Source organism: Oncorhynchus tshawytscha, linkage group LG14 (genome assembly GCF_018296145.1).
Source record: "Oncorhynchus tshawytscha isolate Ot180627B linkage group LG14, Otsh_v2.0, whole genome shotgun sequence".
NCBI classification, from domain to species: domain Eukaryota; kingdom Metazoa; phylum Chordata; class Actinopteri; order Salmoniformes; family Salmonidae; genus Oncorhynchus; species Oncorhynchus tshawytscha.
In genome coordinates this window covers 57,572,928-57,584,985 of record NC_056442.1, presented here as the reverse complement: position 1 = coordinate 57,584,985, position 12,058 = coordinate 57,572,928, and the positions used below count along the sequence as shown (strand labels likewise).

Genomic DNA, 12,058 nt, shown 5'->3' with positions numbered 1-12,058 from the left:
GACTGTATGTTATCTGGCTATAGACTGTAGGTTATCTGGCTATAGACTGTAGGTTATCTGACTATAGACTGTAGGTTATCTGGCTATAGACTGTAGGTTATCTGGCTATAGACTGTAGGTTATCTGGCTATAGACTGTAGGTTATCTGGCTATAGACTGTAGGTTATCTGGCTATAGACTGTATGTTATCTGGCTATAGACTGTAGGTTATCTGGCTATATACTGTATGTTATCTGGCTATAGACTGTAGGTTATCTGGCTATATACTGTATGTTATCTGGCTATAGACTGTAGGTTATCTGGCTATAGACTGTATGTTATCTGGCTATAGACTGTATGTTATCTGACTATAGACTGTATGTTATCTGGCTATAGACTGTAGGTTATCTGGCTATAGACTGTAGGCTTGTTCATTTATCAGACTAGATACTGTATGTTATCTGGCTATAGACTGTAGGCCTGTTCATTTATCTGACTAGATACTGTATGTTATCTGACTATATAGACTGTAGGCCTGTTCATTTATCAGACTAGATACTGTATGTTATCAGACTAGATACTGTTTGTTATCTGGCTATAGACTGTAGGCCTGTTCATTTATCTGACTATAGACTGTATGTTATCTGACTATAGACTGTAGGCCTGTTAATTTATCTGACTATAGACTATATGTTATCAGACTAGATAATGTATGTTATCTGGCTATAGACTGTAGGCCTGTTCATTTATCAGACTAGATACTGTGTGTTATCTGACTATAGACTGTAGGCTTGTTCATTTATCAGACTAGATACTGTATGTTATCTGGCTATAGACTGTAGGCTTGTTCATTTATCAGACTAGATACTGTATGTTATCTGGCTATAGACTGTAGGCTTGTTCATTTATCAGACTAGATACTGTATGTTATCTGGCTATAGACTGTAGGCTTGTTCATTTATCAGACTAGATACTGTATGTTATCTGACTATAGACTGTAGGCTTGTTCATTTATCTGACTAGATACTGCATGTTATCTGGCTATAGACTGTAGGCATGTTAATTTATCAGACTAGATACTGTATGTTATCTGGCTATTCTCCCTGCTATAGACTGTAGGCATGTTAATTTATCAGACTAGATACTGTATGTTATCTGACTAGATACTGTATGTTATCTGACTATAGACTGTAGGTTATCTGGCTATAGACTCTAGGCTTGTTCATTTATCAGACTAGATACTGTATGTTATCTGGCTATAGACTGTAGGCCTGTTCATTTATCTGACTATAGACTGTATGTTATCTGGCTATAGACTGTAGGTTATCAGACTAGATACTGTATGTTATCTGACTATAGACTGTAGGCTTGTTCATTTATCAGACTAGATACTGTATGTTATCTGACTATAGACTGTAGGCCTGTTCATTTATCAGACTAGATACTGTAGGTTATCTGACTATAGACTGTAGGCTTGTTCATTTATCAGACTAGATACTGTAGGTTATCTGGCTATAGACTGTAGGCTTGTTCATTTATCTGACTATAGACTGTATGTTATCTGACTATAGACTGTAGGCCTGTTCATTTATCTGACTATAGACTGTATGTTATCAGACTAGATACTGTATGTTATCTGGCTATAGACTGTAGGCCTGTTCATTTATCAGACTAGATACTGTATGTTATCTGGCTATAGACTGTAGGCCTGTTCATTTATCAGACTAGATACTGTATGTTATCTGACTAGATACTGTATGTTATCTGACTAGATACTGTAGGCCTGTTCATTTATCAGACTAGATACTGTATGTTATCTGACTATAGGCTGTAGGCTTGTTCATTTATCAGACTAGATACTGTATGTTATCTGACTAGATACTGTATGTTATCAGACTATAGGCTGTAGGCCTGTTCATTTATCAGACTAGATACTGTATGTTATCTGACTAGATACTGTATGTTATCTGACTATAGGCTGTAGGCCTGTTCATTTATCAGACTAGATACTGTATGTTATCTGACTAGATACTGTATGTTATCTGACTATAGACTGTAGGCCTGTTCATTTATCAGACTAGATACTGTATGTTATCTGGCTATAGACTGTATGTTATCTGACTATAGGCTGTAGGCCTGTTCATTTATCAGACTAGATACTGTAGGTTATCTGGCTATAGACTGTAGGCCTGTTCATTTATCAGACTAGATACTGTATGTTATCAGACTAGATACTGTATGTTATCTGGCTATAGACTTGTTCATTTATCAGACTAGATAATGTATGTTATCTGACTATAGACTGTAGGCTTGTTCATTTATCAGACTAGATACTGTATGTTATCTGGCTATAGACTGTAGGCCTGTTCATTTATCTGACTATATAGACTGTAGGCCTGTTCATTTATCTGACTAGACTGTATGTTATCTGGCTATAGACTGTAGGCCTGTTCATTTATCTGACTATAGACTGTATGTTATCAGACTAGATACTGTATGTTATCTGGCTGTAGGCTTGTTCATTTATCAGACTAGATACTGTATGTTATCTGGCTATAGACTGTATGTTATCTGACTATAGGCTGTAGGCTTGTTCATTTATCAGACTAGATACTGTATGTTATCAGACTAGATACTGTTTGTTATCTGGCTATAGACTGTAGGCCTGTTCATTTATCAGACTAGATACTGTATGTTATCTGACTATAGACTGTAGGCCTGTTAATTTATCTGACTATAGACTATTGTTATCAGACTAGATACTGTATGTTATCTGGCTATAGACTGTAGGCCTGTTCATTTATCAGACTAGATACTGTATGTTATCTGACTATAGACTGTAGGCTTGTTCATTTATCAGACTAGATACTGTATGTTATCTGGCTATAGACTGTAGGCTTGTTCATTTATCAGACTAGATACTGTATGTTATCTGGCTACAATAGACTGTAGGCTTGTTCATTTATCAGACTAGATACTGTATGTTATCTGGCTATGATAGACTGTAGGCTTGTTCATTTATCAGACTAGATACTGTATGTTATCTGGCTATAGACTGTAGGCTTGTTCATTTATCAGACTAGATACTGTATGTTATCTGGCTATAGACTGTAGGCATGTTATTTATCAGACTAGATACTGTATGTTATCTGGCTATAGACTGTAGGCATGTTATTTATCAGACTAGATACTGTATGTTATCTGACTAGATACTGTATTTATCTGACTAGAGACTGTATGTTATCTGACTATAGACTGTAGACTTGTTCATTTATCAGACTAGATACTGTATGTTATCTGGCTATAGACTGTAGGCCTGTTCATTTATCAGACTAGATACTGTATGTTATCTGACTATAGGCTGTAGGCTTGTTCATTTATCAGACTAGATACTGTATGTTATCTGACTATAGACTGTAGGCCTGTTCATTTATCAGACTAGATACTGTATGTTATCTGACTATAGACTGTAGGCCTGTTCATTTATCAGACTAGATACTGTATGTTATCTGACTATAGACTGTAGGCTTGTTCATTTATCAGACTAGATACTGTAGGTTATCTGGCTATAGACTGTAGGCTTGTTCATTTATCTGACTATAGACTGTATGTTATCTGACTATAGACTGTATGTTATCTGACTATAGACTGTATGTTATCAGACTAGATACTGTATGTTATCTGGCTATAGACTGTAGGCCTGTTCATTTATCTGACTAGATACTGTATGTTATCAGACTAGATACTGTATGTTATCTGGCTATAGACTGTAGGCCTGTTCATTTATCAGACTAGATACTGTATGTTATCTGGCTATAGACTGTAGGCCTGTTCATTTATCTGACTATAGACTGTATGTTATCTGGCTAGATACTGTATGTTATCTGACTAGATACTGTAGGCCTGTTCATTTATCAGACTAGATACTGTATGTTATCTGACTATAGGCTGTAGGCTTGTTCATTTATCAGACTAGATACTGTATGTTATCTGACTAGATACTGTATGTTATCAGACTATAGGCTGTAGGCCTGTTCATTTATCAGACTAGATACTGTATGTTATCTGACTAGATACTGTATGTTATCTGACTATAGGCTGTAGGCCTGTTCATTTATCAGACTAGATACTGTATGTTATCTGACTAGATACTGTATGTTATCTGACTATAGACTGTAGGCCTGTTCATTTATCAGACTAGATACTGTATGTTATCTGGCTATAGACTGTATGTTATCTGACTATAGGCTGTAGGCTTGTTCATTTATCAGACTAGATACTGTATGTTATCTGGCTATAGACTGTAGGCCTGTTCATTTATCAGACTAGATACTGTATGTTATCAGACTAGATACTGTATGTTATCTGGCTATAGACTTGTTCATTTATCAGACTAGATAATGTATGTTATCTGACTATATAGACTGTAGGCCTGTTCATTTATCAGACTAGATACTGTATGTTATCTGGCTATAGACTGTAGGCCTGTTCATTTATCAGACTAGATACTGTATGTTATCTGGCTATAGACTGTAGGCCTGTTCATTTATCTGACTATAGACTGTATGTTATCTGGCTATAGACTGTAGGCCTGTTCATTTATCTGACTATAGACTGTATGTTATCAGACTAGATACTGTATGTTATCTGGCTGTAGGCTTGTTCATTTATCAGACTAGATACTGTATGTTATCTGGCTATAGACTGTATGTTATCTGACTATAGGCTGTAGGCTTGTTCATTTATCAGACTAGATACTGTATGTTATCTGGCTATAGACTGTATGTTATCTGACTATAGGCTGTAGGCTTGTTCATTTATCAGACTAGATACTGTATGTTATCTGGCTATAGACTGTATGTTATCTGACTATAGACTGTAGGCCTGTTCATTTATCAGACTAGATACTGTATGTTATCTGGCTATAGACTGTATGTTATCTGACTATAGGCTGTAGGCTTGTTCATTTATCAGACTAGATACTGTATGTTATCTGGCTATAGACTGTAGGCCTGTTCATTTATCAGACTAGATACTGTAGGTTATCTGGCTATAGACTGTAGGCCTGTTCATTTATCAGACTAGATACTGTATGTTATCAGACTAGATACTGTATGTTATCTGGCTATAGACTTGTTCATTTATCAGACTAGATAATGTATGTTATCTGACTATAGACTGTAGGCTTGTTCATTTATCAGACTAGATACTGTATGTTATCAGACTAGATACTGTATGTTATCTGGCTATAGACTTGTTCATTTATCAGACTAGATAATGTATGTTATCTGACTATATAGACTGTAGGCCTGTTCATTTATCAGACTAGATACTGTATGTTATCAGACTAGATACTGTATGTTATCTGGCTATAGACTTGTTCATTTATCAGACTAGATAATGTATGTTATCTGACTATATAGACTGTAGGCCTGTTCATTTATCAGACTAGATACTGTATGTTATCAGACTAGATACTGTATGTTATCTGGCTATAGACTTGTTCATTTATCAGACTAGATAATGTATGTTATCTGACTATATAGACTGTAGGCCTGTTCATTTATCAGACTAGATACTGTATGTTATCAGACTAGATACTGTATGTTATCTGGCTATAGACTTGTTCATTTATCAGACTAGATAATGTATGTTATCTGACTATATAGACTGTAGGCCTGTTCATTTATCAGACTAGATACTGTAGGTTATCAGACTAGATACTGTATGTTATCAGACTATAGACTGTAGGCCTGTTCATTTATCTGACTAGATACTGTATGTTATCAGACTATAGACTGTAGGCCTGTTCATTTATCTGACTATAGACTGTATGTTATATTTAATATTATATGCTTTTATAGTAAGAAGAATATAATTGAACTTAGCTTAATAAAATATAAAGGATATTTTTCCCATTCAGTAGTGTGCACATATGAAGTGTCTGTGTTGAGCATAAGTGATCATTTGAAACAGGTCTTATACGCTAGATTTAGAGATATTAAACAACTTTAGTTGTAAATTATACAAACCTTTAGAATGTGATAGAAATCAAAATATATATCGGCTGCATGCTGGGACTATCGACTATTGATGATTTCAGTAAGTTTGCTGTGTGTTCCTTGCCTCAGGCTGCACAAGCTGTTCTCTCATCAAGTGATCACATTTTCACCCATCAGACTATTCTCAGTTGAATATTGTCTTTGCTAATATGTCAAATTAGTTTTGATTTATCAAATTTGGCAGGAACAGGGTCAAGAAGAAATACATGTCTTCAATAATGCACTGAAATAGTGACTGGAGGCCACTTTCCCGCCCGTTTATGTTTCCCTCACGTCTGATAGGCTACTCGGGTTATTTCGCTGCCACAACAGGTGTTATTCTGCCCAAACTCTGTATGCCATGGGCTCTCCAACCCTGTTCCTGCAGCTGCCCAGTGCTTCATTTAGGGAAACCAAATTAAATCTGTTCAGGAACATCCATAGTAACATGTTTTTACAACTAAACATATTTCCTTAAAGTGCCTCTCTCTGTGCGCTGGAGAAAAGAATGAAGGAGAGAGGAGGAGACGGAAACACACAGTGGTGAGATATTCTGTAGCTGAAGGTAATGTGTCGGCCAATAAGTTATAAAAAATATATTTTTAAAATCCCTATTACTAGGCTAATCAAAATCAAATACAAATTGTAGGAAAACTCAGAATAGGTGTATATATACTGAGATCATGTGACACTTATATTGCACACAGGTAGACTTTATTTAACTAATGATGTGTCTTCTGAAGGTAATTGGTTGCACCAGATCTTATTTAGGGGCTTCATAGCAAAGGGGGTAAATACATACACACACACCAGTTTTCCGTTTTTAATTATTTTTAATTTTTTGAAAATACATTCTTTTGTTCTTCATTTCACTTCACCAGTTTGAACTATTTTGTGTTTGTCCATTACATGAAATCCAAATAAAAATCCATTTAAATTACAGGTTATAGAACAACAAAATAGGAAAAAACGCCAAGGGGGTGAATACCTTTGCAAGGCCCTGTATGTCCAGATGATTATGGCTGCTGTCATGTCTAATCTAACAAAACTTGTCAGTTTTGATCTTACCCGGGTTTCAGTCTAGACTGAAGGTCTGATCGGTAAACATTACCTTAACAGACAGTTTGTGTGTCTTCCACAGTCTCTGGCTGAAGTTGATCAGGAAAGTGAGAGAGGTAAGTATCTCACTGTTGCTATCTCGTATAACTACCCCCATGAGTTAACAGTAGAATTTAGAATGATTGAAAATGCTAACGTACGGCTTATGAATGCAGTATGTATGGGTAATGTAGTCCTTATAAGTACCCTTAAAAAACAGTTGTTATTTATATTCTGTCCAGGGTTAGTTATCTGACGGTAGTTGACTTCCTGTTTCCTCCAGGGTGTGATGTCAACGCTTGTCCTGCAGAGACAGCAGAGTCTGACCCCGAGCCTCACCGCCCACATCACAGACAGAGACCCCCAACCTGACACTCCCACCGACAGGGACACTGCCTCGCCACGGGCGACAGTGAGCACCTCGACCCCCATCGCCACCCCGACTGGCACTCCGACCGTCACCCCCACCACCACGCCCTCAGCCTCTCGGGCCGGGTCCTTCAGAGACAACAGCCTGGGCAAGTCAGGACATCAACAGAGAGACAACAGTCTGGGTCAGTCAGGACATTAACAGAGAGACAACAGTCAGGAGATTAACAGAGAGACAACAGTCAGGACATCAACAGAGAGACAACAGTCAGGACATCAACAGAGAGACAACAGTCTGGGTCAGTCAGGACATCAACAGAGAGACAACAGCCTGGGCAAGTCAGGACATCAACAGAGAGACAACAGTCTGGGTCAGTCAGGACATTAACAGAGAGACAACAGTCAGGAGATTAACAGAGAGACAACAGTCAGGACATCAACAGAGAGACAACAGTCAGGACATTAACAGAGATACAACAGTCAGGACATTAACAGAGAGACAACAGTCAGGACATTAACAGAGAGACAACAGTCAAGACATTAACAGAGAGACAACAGTCAGGACATCAACAGAGAGACAACAGTCTGCGTCAGTCAGGACATCAACAGAGAGACAACAGTCTGGGTCAGTCAGGACATCAACAGAGAGACAACAGCCTGGGCAAGTCAGGACATCAACAGAGAGACAACAGTCTGGGTCAGTCAGGACATTAACAGAGAGACAACAGTCAGGAGATTAACAGAGAGACAACAGTCAGGACATCAACAGAGAGACAACAGTCAGGACATTAACAGAGAGACAACAGTCAGGACATTAACAGAGAGACAACAGTCAGGACATTAACAGAGAGACAACAGTCAGGACATTAACAGAGAGACAACAGTCTGGGCATTGGTATACTGTACTGTATCTTGTGTTTATTTGTTTTCTTTGTGTGTGTGTGTGTGTGTGTGTGTGTGTGTGTGTGTGTGTGCGTGTGTGCGTGCGTGTGTGTGTGTGTGTGTCTGTGTCTAGGGGGTGGCCACAGACAGTCAGTGCGGTCTGTGCGTAGCGTGGCGTCAGTAGCTCCGCCCCACCGTACGTCAGACTGTCTTCGCCACGGTAACAGCAGCGACGCGCGGGCGGTGAGGGCGGTGTGTCTGCTGATGGGAGGGGCAGCAGCCTCCTCCGCTCTGGGCTACCTCCAGTCCTGCTCTCCCTCCTCCCCTCTGACCTCCAGAGCCTCCGGCCTGCAGGATCTGGGCCCGCTGGGCCACGGTGGAGGGGCAGGGAGCTTCTCAGAGATGGGAGGGGGGTCGGGTGGGTCCTTCCATTGTAGTCAGGACGTAGACAACCCCCCACAATTCAACAGCTTCGACTTCGAGGGAGGAGACTCCGACTTTGATGCCTTTGATTGCGGAGGGTTCGCTTTTTAAAGGGCTTAAAGAAATACAACTGTTAACTGTTGATAATATATGATCTGTTGAATCAACTGTTAACTGTTGATAATATATGATCTGTTTGAATTACTGTTGTTTACTGTATCGGATCTAGAACAGCCTTAGAAAGGTCCTGTCTATAGTTATTTTTAAGTGTTAACCTGTACCATTATTGAATTGTTTGATCACATGTACTTCCTACGTGTAAGTTAATGAAGCCTACAGTCTTAATGATCCTAACTTGAACCCCTCCTTAACCTGGGCTGTCCCACACTGACCACCTCTTTTTCCTTCTAGAATAGCTCTCTGTTAAGTGTTGTTTGGTCTGGTAACACCCCTAACCCTGGGTGATATCGGTCTGGTAACGCCCCTAACCCTGGGTGATATCGGTCTGGTAACGCCCCTAACCCTGGGTGATATCGGTCTGGTAACGCCCCTAACCCTGGGTGATATCGGTCTGGTAACGCCCTAACCCTGGGTGTGTTTGGTCTGGTAACACCCCTAACCCTGGGTGTGTTTGGTCTGGTAACGCCCTAACCCTGGGTGATATCGGTCTGGTAACACCCCTAACCCTGGGTGATATCGGTCTGGTAACGCCCTAACCCTGGGTGATATCGGTCTGGTAACGCCCCTAACCCTGGGTGTGTTTGGTCTGGTAACGCCCTATCCCTGGGTCTTGTCGGTCTGTTAATGCCCCTAACCCTGGGTGTGTTTGGTCTGGTAATGCCCCTAACCCTGGGTGATATCGGTCTGGTAACGCCCCTAACCCTGGGTGTGTTTGGTCTGGTAACGCCCCTATCCCTGGGTCTTGTCGGTCTGTTAATGCCCCTAACCCTGGGTGATATCGGTCTGGTAACGCCCTAACCCTGGGTGATATCGGTCTGGTAACGCCCCTAACCCTGGGTGTGTTTGGTCTGGTAACGCCCCTAACCCTGGGTGTGTTTGGTCTGGTAACGCCCCTAACCCTGGGTGATATCGGTCTGGTAACACCCCTAACCCTGGGTGATATCGGTCTGGTAACGCCCTAACCCTGGGTGATATCGGTCTGGTAACACCCCTAACCCTGGGTGTGTTTGGTCTGGTAACGCCCCTATCCCTGGGTCTTGTCGGTCTGTTAATGCCCCTAACCCTGGGTGTGTTTGGTCTGGTAATGCCCCTAACCCTGGGTGATATCGGTCTGGTAACGCCCCTAACCCTGGGTGTGTTTGGTCTGGTAACGCCCCTATCCCTGGGTCTTGTCGGTCTGTTAATGCCCCTAACCCTGGGTGATATCGGTCTGGTAACGCCCTAACCCTGGGTGATATCGGTCTGGTAACGCCCCTAACCCTGGGTGTGTTTGGTCTGGTAACACCCCTAACCCTGGGTGTGTTTGGTCTGGTAATGCCCCTAACCCTGGGTGATATCGGTCTGGTAACACCCCTAACCCTGGGTGATATCGGTCTGGTAACGCCCCTAACCCTGGGTGATATCGGTCTGGTAACGCCCCTAACCCTGGGTGTGTTTGGTCTGGTAACGCCCCTATCCCTGGGTCTTGTCGGTCTGTTAATGCCCCCTAACCCTGGGTGTGTTTGGTCTGGTAATGCCCCTAACCCTGGGTGATATCGGTCTGGTAACGCCCCTAACCCTGGGTGATATCGGTCTGGTAACCCCCTAACCCTGGGTGTGTTTGGTCTGGTAACGCCCCTAACCCTGGGTGTGTTTGGTCTGGTAACGCCCCCCTAACCCTGGGTGATATCGGTCTGGTAACGCCCCTAACCCTGGGTGATATCGGTCTGGTAACCCCCTAACCCTGGGTGATATCGGTCTGGTAACCCCCTAACCCTGGGTGATATCGGTCTGGTAACCCCCGGTCTGGTAACCCTGGGTGATATCGGTCTGGTAACGCCCCTAACCCTGGGGGTGTTTGGTCTGGTAACCCCCTAACCCTGGGTGATATCGGTCTGGTAACCCCCTAACCCTGGGTGATATCGGTCTGGTAACCCCCTAACCCTGGGTGTGTTTGGTCTGGTAACGCCCCTATCCCTGGGTGATATCGGTCTGGTAACGCCCCTAACCCTGGGTGTGTTTGGTCTGGTAACCCCCTAACCCTGGGGGTGTTTGGTCTGGTAACCCCCCTAATCCTGGGTGTGTTTGGTCTGGTAACCCCCCTAACCCTGGGGGTGTTTGGTCTGGTAACCCCCCTAACCCTGGGGGTGTTTGGTCTGGTCTGTATGTGAAGACCTTTTGTCAGCTGTGTTTCTGTCATTGTTTTCTCCACATCTGGACAATCTTTCCATCTTGTACTTTTTAAAATTCAATATCAGAAGTTAGAGTTGTGATAGATTAGTTAGTCTGCAGTACTGTAAAACTACTAATACTAATAGTAATATACTGTACATCAAACTACTACCACTACTAATAATAATAATAAACTGTACATCTGTCTCTCTGTTCTCCTCAGATATTATCCGACTCCACTCTGAACCATCTCTCCTTCTACATCACTGACCTGCCTCCCCCTCCTCTTTCCCCCTCATCCTCCCTTCTCCTTCCCCCTCATCCTCCCTCCTCTTCCCCCCTCTCCGCCTCTTCCTCCCTCCTCCCCCCTCATCCTCCCTCCTCCCCCATCCTCACTCCTCCCCCCCCTCATCCTCCCTCCTTCCCCTCATCCTCCCTCCTCCTTCCCCCTCATCCTCCCCCTTCCCCCTCCTCCTCCCTCCTTCCCCCATCCTCACTCCTCCCCCACCTCCCCTCTCATCCTCTCTCCTTCCCCCATCCTCACTCCTTCATCTCATCCTCATCTTCTCTCCTCCTCATCCCCCCACCCTCACTCCTCCATCTTCTCCTCATCCCCCATCCTCATTCCTCCTCATCCCCCATCCTCACTCCTCCATCTCCTCCTCATCCCCACTCCTCCATCTCCTCCTCAACCCCATCCTCACTAATCCATCTCCTCCTCATCCCCATCCTCACTAATCCATCTCTTCCTCATCCCTATCCTCACTCCTCCATCTCCTCCTCATCCCCCCATCCTCACTAATCCATCTCCTCCTCAACCCCATCCTTACTAATCCATCTCCTCCTCATCCTCTCTCCTCCCCCATCGTCATCCTCACTCCTCCTCACTCCTCCATCCTCTCTCCTCCTCATCCCCCCCATCCTCACTAATCCAT

At 42.5% G+C, this 12,058-nt stretch overlaps 1 protein-coding gene across 1 annotated transcript in view; it reads left to right on the top strand.

Moving 5' to 3' along the window:
- Nucleotides 1–9,431, top strand: part of LOC112239297 — a 19,467-nt gene extending 10,036 nt beyond the window's left edge. The window contains exons 3-5 of the mRNA XM_042297733.1: nucleotides 7,162–7,195; nucleotides 7,402–7,672; nucleotides 8,503–9,431. Coding sequence (XP_042153667.1) covers nucleotides 7,162–7,195; nucleotides 7,402–7,672; nucleotides 8,503–8,903 — 706 coding nt within the window. The 3' untranslated portion in view covers nucleotides 8,904–9,431. The remainder of the gene's footprint in view (nucleotides 1–7,161; nucleotides 7,196–7,401; nucleotides 7,673–8,502) is intronic.
- Nucleotides 9,432–12,058: the final 2,627 nt, after the last annotated feature.